This window comes from Abramis brama (assembly GCF_963993115.1).
Source record: "Abramis brama genome assembly, chromosome: 11".
Classification (NCBI taxonomy): domain Eukaryota; kingdom Metazoa; phylum Chordata; class Actinopteri; order Cypriniformes; family Leuciscidae; genus Abramis; species Abramis brama.
In genome coordinates this window covers 4804046-4819804 of record NC_139973.1, presented here as the reverse complement: position 1 = coordinate 4819804, position 15759 = coordinate 4804046, and the positions used below count along the sequence as shown (strand labels likewise).

The following is a 15759-nucleotide window of genomic DNA, read 5'->3' as shown; positions in this document are numbered from 1 at the left end:
GTGATAATAGTGCAAATTTAAAGATAAAAATGCCTGCAGACCTTATTCTGAGACACTTGGTCACGTCATGCATTTTTGTTAATGCCTTCTAAAAGGCATTTGAGACCTATATTCTGGAGATGTTTTGAATGGCATAGTAGATGCGACATAGCAAAAATGCATCTGGGTCTTCAGGGCACATCTGTAGTCAGAGCACATCTGTAGATTTGCGGAAAAACTTATGGATTGCAATATGAATGATCAAGATGCACGACGTGACCATGTGTATAGACTTAAATAAATTTGAATTTGACATTTTGATCCCAGTCTACTCAGAGTACTTAAGCAGCCTTTCCACAATAGTTTTCTTCCATCACAAGACATCCTCATATTGATAAAGAACATACTTTAAAACTCTTTTGAAGCATTTGAACTGCTATATAAGATGTCAGTCATACATAATAAACACATAAAGCCTCTTAAGTTTGGAACTGGAACACACTATTGTGCCCCATTGTCAAATTCAGTTCATGGCTTATTAGAGCAAGTGGTCTTGCTGTCTCTTATATCAACACTAGCTCATCAGATGGATTGAAAGTTGAGGAAGACAATTGGTGATGCACAGTGTGTTCCATTAAAAATACTCCCACCCAGTACTTCCTGTACCCGAAACATTAGATCACTTCACGGCCACATTGCTTGTTGTTGCGAACAGGTGCTCTAGATTCAGAGCTGACTAATAAAAATGCTTATCTGAGAGACAATAACATTGAGTCTTTCCCAAGTGGGCACAAACATGTAAAATCTGCTCTAGTTTCATGCCACTTCTCTACCCACGATCAAGCTGCTCGCACAACAGATCCAAAAAAATGATATACGAGAAGGAGGGCCACAAAAATATGCATTGTTTTCACTTAGTAAAGGCATTGAATAATATATCAAGGGATGTATTCATGTATCCACTGTTGAAATAATGAGGTGGAAATCAATGTAAATGAGCAGTGTTCAGTGTGCCATAGTGGACTTAAAGACAAGGCACAATGTCTTAAAGGGGTCACGTAACCCCTCCACAGTACTACTGCATTGAGCTAATTCGACCAGAACACCAGACTAAATATACATTTTTTCCACCATGTTCTAAAACATCCCATAATCAATCATTATATCAAGCATTCTTCTAACAAAAAAGTACCATGGTATCATGTATTTCATGTATAGTTCTCAAGTTTTTTCTTCATGCATTGACAGTTTGCTCTATTTTGTCTTTTAAATCAGTGGTTGTGTGATGGTTCCCCTTTAAAGAAGGCTCAAAAGCTTTGCAGACCACACAAAAGAGGGTGAAATGTTACTTTGGAAGACACAACTAATTTTCTCATACCCACAAAGCCTTCAACAGACAGCAGGACTATTCAGAAAACATTCATGTTGGTTGAAATGTATTACAAAATTAGATGATCTCCAAGTGGTCGATCATTTGGGCAGATGTATATATGGCAACTACAAAAGTGACGTAATGTTACAAACACCATGCCTATAAAGCCAGCCCAGTGTAAAAATATGGTAACGCTCGTATAGATGCTCAAACCATTGGTGGAGACACATTAGAAACCTAAAAGTAGATGCCAGGTAGTTTCTGTTGCAGATCCATGCTCCATTGAACTGTGAATACAATATGTACACTATTCTCTGCGGAGTTAACAAAAAGTGGCTTTTTGTAGCTAAAAATGCTCTTTCCACAGAGAAAAATAAAAGGATTTCATTACATGCAACCTAAATGAGTTAAGGCAAAAATATCAGCAAAACTCCAATATCAAATGATAAACCATGTGCCAAGTGAAGCCTTATAGGGAGTCTCGCCAAATCTACCATCTTAATATTGTGATTAGGATGCTACAAACCTTTAATATATATACGCCCGAAGCTTTGTCAGGTTAATCCAAAAAAGTTCCATTTGAAATTCTAAAAACATCAATTACATCTCAGCTCCTTCAAATGTGTAATGTATTCTATCCAATCACACAGCAGATGAGCACGAAATGATGTGTTAATATGGTACAGACACACTTAACTGTTAAATAGCACAGTCTCGAACCAATAAAAGCACCCGACAGACATTTTTGAGCTAAGTGTTAGACAATCCACACCGAACACGTGAAATTGAAGTCACTTCAACGCAAGACATACAGCATATTACGTTCATTCGAAGAGGACGGATAAACCGTTGAGAGATCATCTCCTGTAGGCAATGGGAACAAAGCTATTTCATATTCAGATCTGTTCATTGTTCATGTTCCTGCCTGGCACCAGTGTTTCAAATATTACACTTGGTGAAATGGTAACAAGGTACAAGATGGTGGGAAACATTACTAATAAAAACAAAATATAATATAGAGATTGCAAGAAATAGGCATAATCCTAAACAACCAAATTGTGCCTGTTATGACACAAAATTACTCTCCTATAAAGACATAATGCAAGTGTTGTCTGATCAAAAAGAAATGATCTTTTGTTGCCGACTGATAAATACAGCATAAGAAGAAAAGGAATAGAGTACAGAAGCAAGTGGGAGGAGTTGTTAAGACTGCCCTAGTTCTTAAAAATCGTTCATCCTACTCTGTGAAAATGGGTAGGCAGCAGAGAAAAGGGGAAAAAATGCAAACAAACATTCAGATTGATGTTATGATGCTAATTAATTTAAAAATGCCACCTAACCTCCCTTAAAAACATGTTGCAGTCTTCGAGGAGTGCTAGCGGAGAACCTCCCCATAAATGAAAAAGACTGCAAGAATTCCTTGGTATTCTTTTCTATGGCCTTTCTACCTACATGGTTTTCAAGTCATTTTTTGTCGTTTTGCTCATTTAATTTCTTTGATAATACTTGAAATTCATGTACAAGTTTATGCTGAGAACGAAACAAGGATTTGCTGGCGTTTCGCAAATCTGCCGTTCTTCTTACTCTCCCAGAGAAGAGAAAGTGATGGTTTCGGTCAAAGCTGAAGTGATGGTTCCTCAACCGTCAAGACTTCACCTGGTTAGCGTAAGGCCAGGGCATAACTTCACATGTTCAATCCCCAGAGGATTTGTCCGTTGGGCTCATGCTAAAAAATTGCAATATTTGTTGTAAAGTTTTGTCTTATGTAGGAAGGAAGAGGAAACTCCCTTGCCTTGTCTTTTGTTCCCTTTCTGGGACAAGGTTGTTCAGAAAACAGGCACTGGTCAAACCTCAGCATAGTAGCCCTCACTTATGTTCTCAAGCATTTGGGGTCCATCGCGCCCCTCGGTCCGTCATACCCACTCCTGCACGGGGTGTTTGTAGTAGGTCACGTGCTGTTGGACGTTTTTGTTCTTGAACTGGAAGATAGTATATACAAGGACCAGAATGCACAGTGAGAGGATGCATGGGATGACCACAGCGATTGCGTTTACAGTGCTGGGTACGTCGTTAATGGCGACCATGATGTCGACATCATCGTGTGGAAGGTGACGGTCCTTGTTCTTTTCTACTTCCGACTGATCGCAGCCCATCCAGTCTTTGACGATTGATTTGGGGTAGCCTGGCTCCACCGTTAACTTCTGGTTATCGAACTTCCAGTAATCCTTTCCCTTGTAAAAGTAGGTATAAACTAGGAAAAAATCAGAGAGAAACAAAATAAGATATCAGAACATATCCATAACTGGAACTCATCTACTATTGGTCTACAAACAGATAATCCCGCCCCCAAACTCACGCCATTGGTTGAGTGAATGCTACTGGTGGAGATGCTCAAAAAATATGGGAAATGTTTTGAAATGCCACAGAGCCAGAGTGTTTGCTTATTTATAGTTAGTTTGTTAATTAATTTAGTAAATTATTTGAACATTTAAGTAATAATTTCCGTAGTTTTAGTTAGTTTGTTATTTAGTTTAGTTATTGTACAAAAAGAATTTGAATCATGAATTGTAAAGCTAAAGTTGTAAACATGAACAGATCAATGGTAGAAAGCCATTCAATGCGAGTAAATATTTACATGTAGGCAGAGATGCATGTCCTTTACAGAAAGCTCATATTCATGATCACATAAATAGCTGTCCTTGTGAACACTCAGGACACAGTATTTCAAAAAGTTGTTGCAGTGTTACACAATCCCTCAGAGAGCTGTCAGTTTGATTGCCAATGCCACATAAACAAATGCATCCCAAACACTCACAGACGGGCACAGACCCAAAACTACACGTAAATACAGTGAGGAGGCTTTTGACAGCAACCCCTGAGTGTGTGATTGATGAAGTGCTCATCCTTCCCAGGGCTGCCAACTCTCAGGCATTGAGCGTGAGACTCACGCAATTGACACTTTTCACACGCTCTCACGCCACACAGCAAAGAGGTACCTACTTTTTATATTAAACTAATTCTCAGCTCTTAGATTTCGTCAATTTTATTAAGAAATTCAGACAAAAATACGTTTGGCGCTTGTAAATGTGACGTGACAGATCGCTGAGCGCCTCAGTTCAAGTGCACGTGAACCGATCATCTGTTACTTTTTTATTTAAAGATGCAGTACAACTTACCGAAAGTATACATAATATCGACCAATTAGTGTTTTTCAACCACGGAAAGAGGTCAATATAACAGCAGGAGAACAATTATGTCACATAACGTTACATTTACCTCAGGAAAGCCATTTAATGACCATGTTAATTGAATAGAAAAAATAGCTAGAGAGGAGATTTTGCTGAGCACTATATTACATATTTATTATATTTTTACTTATGTCATTAAATAATTGTAATTATAACAAAAACTGCATTATATTTAATTTAATTTGTTATTTTTAACCTTTAATAATACCAGCAGATTGGGCCCTCTATGTTTACAGCATTAGGTGAGATTATTTTTTTAAATAAAATTTAAAATAATCATGTATCCAAATTAGTCAATATTGAATCAAAATCGGAATCAAATCACAAGAATGGAATTGAAATCTTGAAATTTTTGTCAAGCAATAATAAAAACTGTATCCTACCAGTCATTGTACAATGTAAACATTGTAACATGTTGTCACTAAACTTCATAAAATTCTATTTAACCCCCTAACCCCCCCACAAAAAAATCTCACTCCAAGCTAAACTCAAAAGTTGGCAGCCCTGCTTCCTCTCTAACTCGCTATCTTGCCGAGCAAAACATGCCAAATCCCTCTTGCAAAATCTGAGCGACAGAAAAATCATGAGCTACAGGCAGACCAAAAAGTCCAAATAACCCTCTTGGCTTCTCTATCTTGAGTCCTGGCCCTAGGCTCCATGTTGAGATGGAGGTTTTGACATGGCTCACAGAAAAGATGATCATTCCTTCACTGGATAATACTCTAGAGAGAGAAGGAGGAGAAATCTGCAATTCTACGCAGCCACAGCAGAAATACTTGACTCTAGTGAATGACACTTGAGTATTTACCATTCGACCAGACTGACATCAATCCAAAACAGCAAAAGTGATAATATCATTTGGGCAACTGTATCTCGGTCATCATCCAAAGTCGCCCGTTTTAGTTTCTACAGTGCTAAACTGTAATTTAGATTATTTAGAAATTATTTAGAATATTTATTTATTAGAATATTAGTAATTTAGAATATTTCTACTTTATTCATATTCTAGGTATATATTCAACATTATTTTGTTGGTAATACGACATTATCCAACATTATGAAATATGAATATTATCATGGTTTTATAAAACAATTGAAAAAAATGTTTATTAATGTCAAATGGAATTTTACAGTACATATTTATATATTTTTCTATTAAAAAAAACATTTTAAATATAAATATTAAAATACTACTGTTTATTAATATATTGGTGCATATAAATAAAATGCTTAAAACCTTTAAATAAAATGCTCCCTTTTGACCATTTCGAGTGGACAACATGAACATATCATGTTGTCCACTCGAAATGGTCAAAAGGGAGCATTTTATTTAAACGTTTTAAGCATTTTATTTATATGTATTTTTATACTATATTTCATTTCTAAGCATTTTCAAGCTACTAAGCAACCATGTTTGGTTGGGGGGGGGGGGGCATCATTTAAGCATCTTTAAGCATCTTCAGAGCAAATACATTAATATTGGCATACATACTGAATGCCATCAAAGGCATATATACTGTTTCTTGGCTATCTTGCCCAGTTATAGTACCACTTTTAAAGAATTAAAGCACTTTCCCTCTTTCCATAGTACCTTCCAATGATTTCCAATCATTTGGATATTATGTTCCCTGCATTAAAACTATCTGAGCCATCTGACACCATTAAATTAGCTCTCTACCATACCATAATATAATATTGCATCTAGCTATGAACAGATGCCATTTTACTATATTTGAAATCATGCATCGATTGTGACTGAATTTTAATACCCAAAAGTTGTGTCTGCCTTTTCTCCCGGCCCCTGTGCCAATCCAGACCTGCTATCCGATCGCCACTGAGGATGAGTCAGAGCTAAAACACTCACTGTCAACACCACAATATTGCAGTGACTGCGCCAAACAAACACTAATCAATTACTCTACAAGGATGAGCGCAACACTAGACATATATTACTATTACCAACTAAAATACCGAAGCATGCTGCGTAAGATGAACACGGTGTCAGAACAGATGATGATAAAGTAAACCAACACTTAATAAATGGTTAAATGCACTATTCTTCCTCCAAGTAATATCATTCATGTTTACGGTTTCCAAGCAACAATGCATTAACAGTGCATTTATTGGCTTTTTAAATCTGCTTTCAGTGCAATGACAGCTATCCAAGCTTCACTGATTATAATGCATTGCACAAAAGATTAGATCCGTACTACACACTCAAGACCGAAGCTCAACCTACTTTAAATTCTCAAACCGGAGCGAAGCAGTCAGATAAAATGCCCACTGACCACATGGCTGATTGCCACATTAAATATTGATTGGATATTGGAACCTCGATGACTTACATCCTTCACGACTGACAAAGGCTCCTTGCGGTGCATCAGGGATGCCCTTCCAGACACTGATGGGTTTGGGATAGCCTGGGTCAGCTGTACGCTTCTCCTCGTTATAACGCCAGTACTGGTCACCCTTAAAGAAGTACGTTTTGCCCACGGGTTCCCAACGTAAGGCTGTGTCGATGCCATCGCGGGGCAGACAGTTGCCCAACTCTACCAGGCTGTGAGGGTACCCGGGCTCTGCTGTAACCTCCTTGAAGACCCAGTATTTATCCCCTAGAGTCAAAACAAGAGGCAGTGTTAGATGAGATCAAAATTAAATTAGCTATATTAAGTTGTTATTGCATAACACCAAAAATATGCTTATCTACACCGTATGTTTGGATATATGTCCAGTTATCCAAATGTTCTCCAACACTGGATCATTATTTAATTAAACTGATAACACTTTACAATAAGGTTTCCAGACGTAGTCTTTGATACAAATGCAATTTTCTCAGCTTTTTGCTCAAAATGTGGCTTTTTAAATTAAAATTGATAATTCACAACCCACATTGATAAAAAAAAAAAAAAATGCATTAAGCTAGAATATTTCTTTTTTCTTTTTTTAAAGCAGAGGGGCTGTTCTTTTAATATATTGAATGTTCAGATATTCTTATAACAAAATATTCTGTGCCATGAAACTTTTGTGAAAATGATCAAAAATGCTGGCGGGGAAATTTGTTTGTTGAATATTTGTTAACATTAGTTAATGCACCACGACACCATTTTTAACTAAAAACCGGAAACCTTTTTATGCATTTTGGGCGTTCATTCACGCGTTTGAGGGGACTGAAACTGCAAGGTTTTAAAAACGGGCGTCAAAGTTCAAGTTTTTGAAAACGATAACGTTATCGTTTTCATGTAAACAAAAAAAAAAAGCGAATTCGTGACTATAGGAGCGTACTCAGTCGAGAGTACTCAAGAGTACTCAGTACTCAGTACTCGAACTCAGTCTATAGGAGCGTAGTGTTTCTTTATCCGAGACATCGCCAACTAGTGGCCTGGCTGCGGAATACAATGTTTTTAGTCGTTTTCGCAGATCCGTGTGAACAGAGATCGTTTTGACATTTGAAACTGTTGTCTGTACGTGAAAAAAGCAAGGAAAAACGTCTCCGTTTTTAGTACATCATTGACGTGCAAACATACCCTTAGTTTGGTTGTCGGTTCATTGTTTGTTGTCGCATTTGGATTACGTGGTTGTGCTTTAATACAGCCACCAACTATTATATGTTAGTTTTACATTCATTTTAACAAATGAGACCTTATTGTAAAGCATAACCATTACTTCTACCATGGTCACTAGAAAACATGCCTTTTCAGTGTTAAAATCTTTTTATTAATGTTTGTTTGTTTTTTTGGGGGGGGGGTTTGTTTTGTTTTTTGCTTGCAACATTAATTGTGATTGTGCACTGAATTTTGCAAATAACCCGCAGCCTAAAATGAGACTAACCTACACAAAAAGGAGATGTACAGCATTTGCACTGAAAAAATGACAATGGCTTATTTTAAATGCGGCATTATTTCAGCACAGTAAATTGTATTGTGTGTAGTTCAGATGCTGAAATGCCAGAAGGACTGTAGTTAATAGCCCCTTTATCTATTAATACTGATGTGCATTCTCTGAGATAACCATAAGGCATCCTGCAAGCTTGTTTTCTCATGAAACATCACAGAACAGGAGACTCGGGCTATAAATATCTCACCCAGCCTCTCGTTGCGCAGCAAGACTGCACCGGGCTAATTTAATGAGAAAGAGAGGGGGAGAGGACGGCGAGATAGAGAGAGATCGTTCGAGAGAACAGAAAGAATAATAAAGTACTGAATAGATTCACTACGGCTGTCAGGCTCAGTGGAGGATAAACACTATGGATAAATACAGACCTTTCCTGAGATCAACCCTCAATCTAACAGCATTATCTAACACAGTGTAACTATGCTTGTATCAAAAAGAAACATAAAAGGAATTAGTCAGCCTGAGCAAAATACGTTGATCTGAGTTGAAACTGATCCAAACAAAGCAACAGATGTTTAATGCATATTGCTTCACTTTATTATCTAGGCCATATTCTGGTACTTCAATACAGAGCTTTTTATTAAGACTTCAGGATGTATTTGGTATCATAATTTGCAGTTATTACAAAAGATGTTATAAAACAATCAGAGCTTTTAAAACTAGCCTGAGGCTGCACATATTATATCAAGCAATAATCACTTATTAGGTTTGTTAATGATTGTTTGAATATTCTTCGAATTAAAGTCATGACAGCTAATATAATAAATCTTACCTTTGAAGAACACAAATTTGCCATCTGATCTCTCATAAGCAGCATCAATGCGAGAAGGTAAACCCTTCCAGAACTGGTCTATCAACATGGGATAGCCTTCCTGAACTTTGTTGTTGCGCAAACGCCAGAACCAGCGATCCTGTGATGAATAAAAGATTATTAGGATCGATTAAATATATGTCCAATACTGATAAGCCAATAATATTTTTTACATTGTGCCTAATAACTGATATATGATCTTAATTAAAATACTATTCTGTCTAAATAAAATTATTAATATATAAATTAATGATTTTAGATTAATAGATATAGATTAATAGATAATTATTTCCAGATATAATACAGATATATTGTGCGTCAACATATTGCATGTTAACAAATGCATTTTTCTTATACTGAATAATTTGTTAATACCTTGTATAAGGAATTACAATTTTTGATACAACCAAATTTGACAAAAATTATCTGTATTATGGTAATTGTATTATAATTTATTAATGATAAAAAAGGGAACCGATGCAATTCACCTTAAAAACAAACATCTCCCGGCGAAAGAAGGCCACCGTGTTGAAGTTGCCATCGCAGATGTTGGGTTTTCCATTGCCAGGAGAGTAGGGGCGATCTCCAGAGGGCGGGCGAGCGGGGCGAGACTGCCGGTCGTGTTTTCTCTCAGAGGTGGAGTGTGTGCGTCGTGCAGGTAGAGTAGGAAGAGGTCGAGTGGGCTCCAGCATGGCTGTGGGAATTCCTGCAGAAGAACAAAGTTTAGTCAGCCTTCCATGGCAATTCAAGTATAATCTATATCCTTTCTTAAAAATGAGCTAATAGAGATCCTAATTGTACCGTAGATTTTCTGGATCCCCTGAAGGTCATCTAGAGGCAGTTTGAAGTTGTGCGTGTCCATGTATTGATAGAAGGGAGCCATGATTGCACTGGGGTCATTGGAATGTTCCAGACCTAATGCATGTCCCAATTCGTGTACGGCCACCAGGAAAAGGTCATTGCCTGAAAGATAAAGGTTAAAGGTCAAATGCATCTTTGAATCATTACTAATCAGAATTTGATATTAGATTAAAAAATATAGCAGTATGTACTGCATGATCAAGAATATGGAAGCTGGAGAATTACCAATGCAAAGCCTAAGCTCTGCATATTTAATGTGCATTTTATTTAAAAGTCTAAATAAGAGCTCCCATAGAAATTCATCAAACACTGAATCAGCAGAGAATAAATGTGTTCATTCTATCATTAAGGGAATAGTTCACCCATAGTTCAGCACACTTGGGATACCTGCTTTTTTTTGTCACTTCTGGAGCTTAACAGCATCCATCCTCATTCACTTTCACTGTATGGTACAGTATAATGCACCTGGGAAATTGCATATGCAAATTAAATCAATAATCAGTGTCAGTTTCTGTAAAAGGTGTGAAAACCAAATTCTACTGTCTTTCAACACCAGGTGCAATGCATTTGGTTATTAGTTTAGAGAGGAACTGATGGGTTCGCATTGCAAAAACAACACATATTTCTAGCCAAAATAATATATTCAGATATATGCTGTAAAACAGTGTGATAATGTATTTTGTTTACACCTTCAAATGCCAAAATGTATGCCAAAATACTTAGGCCCAGATTTACTAAACAGGGCAAATTAGCATGAGAGCTTAATCCCATGAAAGCGCCGATGAGAGTGGAAAGTTCTGCGTGTGATCTACTGACAATGTGCACATTAAAGAACACATTATATTTCCATAATGCCCAACACAGTCTACCAAGAGCAGTGCAGATTAACATAGGGTTGCAAACAAGCAGAGCCGCTGATAATCAGGTGCGGGTGATCTACTGACAACACAGGTGCAAAATGGTTTAAAGGAGAAGTTCACTTTTAAAATGAAAATTCTGTCATCATATAATCACCCTCATGTTGTTTCAAACCTGTATGAATTTCTTTCTTCTGCTGAACAGAAAGGAAGATATTTAGAAGAATATCAGTAACCAGGCGGTTTTTGGGTCCCATTGACTTCCATAGTAGGAAAAAAATATACTATAGAAGTCAATGGGACCCAAAAACCGCCTGGTTACTGACATTCTTCTAAATATCTTCCTTTCTGTTCAGCAGAAGAAAGAAATTCATACAGGTTTGAAACAACATGAGGGTGAGTATATGATGACAGAATTTTCATTTTAAAAGTGAACTTCTCCTTTAAGACAAGCTTTTGTGGGGATATAAATAGTGGTGCAAATACCAGTAAATAAACCTTAGAAAATCGCGTTGCGTGATTTATTGAAATACTCTCCTCCCATAAATTTTGCGTGTTACAAAGAAACTAAATGCATATGCAATAAGGTCAGCCGCAAAAATAACTGTCCATGCCTTTTCAGCGCCGATTTCTCTCTGTGTGTCTTTAGTAAATCCTGACAGAGAGAGAGTTTGAGCTGGAGCAAGCTGTTAGTAAATCTGGCCCTTAAAGTACTTCAAGAATATTTATATAAATATATATAATATACTAAGACTAAAACTGTAAAATTTAAAAATAATATATATATATATATATAAGGAATGTATTTTGGCTACTTTATTTGTAATATGTAAACATTTAAAAATATATATGAAAAAATATATTTTTTGTCGTATGAGTTTACATCAATTTACGCTATGTCTACACTTCACGGTAATATCTTTGAACTTATGTCGTCATGTGAAAAATGCTGTTTGTACCCAGAATCCTAAAAGAACATCTTAAACATGTGATGCGAGTGTACGCCATCACCAGAACATGACTCAGTCGAGATTGACATGTTCAGATCTTTGGAAACACAGAAGGGACGTGACACCATATCACTCAAATCACAGAAATAGCCTGATCTGTTGGTTGGCGTCTATGGGTGCTACAAGTATCAGATGGCTCACAAAGCGTCTTGTACATTTTTTTTTACAGACTGCTTCCTCCTTTTTAGAGGTTCTCTTGGCCAAAGCATTTCTCCTTTATCAACCCTCACACTCTCTTCCAGTCCAATTTAACAGTCTATTTCATTCTCCGTCTCTTTGAAAAGAAATAGATTTTGTGTTCTCTAAAGGAGTGTTATTGTGAATAAATGAAATATAAAATCTACATCAGCCGCTGAACATAAATAAATACATCTACTGTTTGTTGAAAACTGGTTACTTTTGATATGTATTCACTAGGGTTGTTATGGTGTATAGAGAAATAGAGCTGAAAAGAAGTCAATGTGCATATGCGTGTGTGTGTGTGTGTGTGTGTGTGTGTGTGTGTGAGTGCATGTACGTGAACAAGGTACAGATTCTGTGGTCTATAAAGCGTGTACTTGAACTGCTGACATTGCAGCACCCAGACAAAGATAACACAGCAAATACGCAGCACACAGGCACAGAAGAAAGAACGCAATGCTCTGTGTTTTCTTTATGTTTCCCCTGTGGTATGTACTGATGCTCCTCAGCTCACTGCTCCAGTTTACCACGCGAGAAGATTCGCCTCTACACATCTGAATGATCTATTCATCTACAGCTGCAGAAAATTCATCCATCCTATCCTGATTAATAATCTATTATTATCTATCTATCGTTTCCCTACTAAATAAATAAAACACATACATAGCCTACACATAAACTAATCATTAAATAGAGCCACAAAAAAATTACAAAACAGAATATAAAATAAAATATTAAATATAAATAATAAAATATAACAGCACCTTGTCTCATTTTGCAACTGTTGTAGCACCTTTAATATGTCTGCAAAAAAGTTAATTAAAATAATGTCGGAGATTATGAGACCAGACATGTCAGGTCAGTCATTCTATATATTTGATTAGATCAAAACATAATGTTGGTAAGTAACACTAAAGGCTCCAATATACTCTTTTTCATTCTTCATTTAGGATAAAATGACGTTGGAAATATCTTTTGCAGCAATATACTGTTAGCTAACATCCCAATGCCATCCATGCTGCTGAGTGTGCCATTTAGATCAATACGTAAATATGTGCTGCGCGCTTTCCTCTCAATAACAAAATAAACCCACAACAAACATGCCAGCGGTGAGAAAACACCAGTTAAGAAAGCATCTGATCGTAGCGATGAGGATGTGTTTGAATCAGCTCTGCCATTCAGCACTCCATTCAAGTCACATTTATTTATACAGCACTTGCTTTAAAGGGCACCTATTATGCAAAATTCACTTTTACATGGTGTTTGAACATAAATGTGTTTTGGCAGTGTGTGTACACAACCACCCTATAATGATAAAAATCCACCCAGTGCTTTTTTATAATCCCCATAAATCATAAGCACTGTCTCAGAACAAGCTGTTCTCAGATTCGGGGCAATGTGACGTCACTTTGCACAGGCCCCTCCCACAACTGTTGATTGACACTGCAGTTTGAGCCTAGACCCGCCCTGAGTGAGCTGGACACAGAGTCTGCCATTGTTTCGACGCTTGAGCAGCTGTAGACAAGAATGTCTCCTAAGCGATTGAGGTGTTTTGTTGTTGGATGTAAGAATGAATATAGCGGTCTTCATTTACTCCCGTTGTTACTCCAGGATGGATCAGTACTGTTTGTGATCCAGCTTACGGTCTCCGGAGCGACAGGCCTAACGTTACTGATCACGGCAGAAGTGAAAGTGAGAGCGTGCACTTTATGACAGCTCATCGAGTCATTTTACGGATATAAGGTTTACCAGTTTATTAAGCACCCACTGAAAAGGTGTGTATATATTTGTTTACTGTTAGTTGTAATGAGTGTTTTGTGTACTTCGCTGTGTATGTTGATGATAATGAAAGGGAGAGAGAGAGAGAGAGTTTATGGATAAGACTTTAATGCGCACTTCTTATACTGTGTTTATTCAGCTCTTACTGTGATTCTCTGGAGTAAAACTAACGCTCATCTTTTGTGTGATGTACAATAAACTTCACTGAACTCGTCAGTATATTTTGGTCATCATTCGGACGGGGTTTGCTACAGCAGGCTTGTATTAATAGTGGATAAAAGCAGATGACAAATAAGTTATAACCATAATTAAACTAAACTATACCTGTTCTATCTCCATACAGCATATATTCTCTGGCTCTGTGGGCATTATTGTCCGACTCCGAGTCGAAATGAACACCATTACTGAGAGTTTCTGTTCTGATATTATCAGATGAGATTGTCCTGACTGAGCGTGAGCTCGTGATGCTCCGCCCCCTGGGCCGGCAGCAGCAGTTCATTTGCATTTAAAGGGATACACACTAAAACAGCATGTTTTTCTGAGCCCCAAAAAATGACAATTTAAACATGCTGTAAAAAATTATCTGTTGGGTATTTTGAGCTAAAACTTCACATACATACTCTGGGGACATCAGAGACTTATTTTGCATCTTGTGATAAGAGTCATAATAGGTGCCCTTTAATGCTAGCAGCTTTATAGTATTTGACATTGAAAAAACAATATTAGTGTTACTTTCAATTAGAATTACGACTTCAATGTCTACTACAATGCAGCTCTCCAGTGTGTTCATGTTTTACTCGCGTCTGACCTCAAAGGACTGAACAGATGGACCTCAACGAAGGCGGAGCCTCAGAGCCACACCCACCTATTATGTAATCACCACGAACCAATGGGAGTTCAAAGGTGTTAACCAGCCGGAGCAAAGTTCTCCAGAAAAGTTTGCTTTTGCAAGAAATTGTTCGAAATTACATCACACCAGTTCAACTCTTTAGTTTTTGCTATTAAGAGACACTTACCGTCGTGATTTGCATTTCCTAACGTCCAGGGCTCATCAGAGTCAAAGTGTGTGTCTCCGCCAATTCCGGGACCGGGGAAATAAGCATGAGCTAAAAAACCTCCCTCTCCATCAAAAGGGGAACTGTCACCATGGAAACCAGAGGCAAAGAAGATCATTATGTCTGCCTCTTTACCCTCGTTCTTGATCTCCGAATAGGCCACTTCCTGAAAGGTCAGAGGGGTCACTGTCTGCCAGACATCGAAGGCCTGGCGAATGGCCCTCTGGGTATCTTTCTCGCCCACCTTGGGGGTGAAATTATGTATGCTGGAAACAGGAAGAAGAGGAAGAATACAGAAAAAATATTTCAAGGAACAATGCACTATTAATGTGATTTTCAAACTACCTTAACTGGTAAAATATAGTGCAAAATATGCAGTATGAATGAATTGGCAACTAACTGAAATAAATAAGTTGAAGTTCTAAAATATATCAAAGCTAACTACACATAATACAGCTGACAAAAGCACACAACAAGATTTTCTAAAAATGTATCTTAGATTAAACTGAAAACTAGAAATCTAAAATTAAAAGCTAATTCAAAATATTAATAATACTTTAATAGATAATGTAAATAATACTAAAGTAACACTGCATGCATATTTATTTTTCCATATCAACTGACACTACAGCAACTATGCAGCAACTATCAGTGTCCCGATTTTTAATTAGAAAGGTTGTTTCTATATGAATTAGCTCTGCGCTATACTGAAGCGA

General features: G+C 37.2%; 1 protein-coding gene across 1 annotated transcript in view; it reads right to left on the bottom strand.

Moving 5' to 3' along the window:
• Window positions 1–2832: 2832 nt before the first annotated feature.
• The window catches only part of mmp24 (matrix metallopeptidase 24), a 31028-nt gene continuing 18101 nt past the window's right edge, over window positions 2833–15759 (bottom strand). Inside the window, exons 4-9 of the mRNA XM_084127972.1 lie at window positions 15005–15309; window positions 10103–10264; window positions 9790–10007; window positions 9263–9401; window positions 6945–7211; window positions 2833–3602 (exon numbers count right to left, since the gene is read on the bottom strand). Coding sequence (XP_083984098.1) covers window positions 3265–3602; window positions 6945–7211; window positions 9263–9401; window positions 9790–10007; window positions 10103–10264; window positions 15005–15309 — 1429 coding nt within the window. The 3' untranslated portion in view covers window positions 2833–3264. The remainder of the gene's footprint in view (window positions 3603–6944; window positions 7212–9262; window positions 9402–9789; window positions 10008–10102; window positions 10265–15004; window positions 15310–15759) is intronic.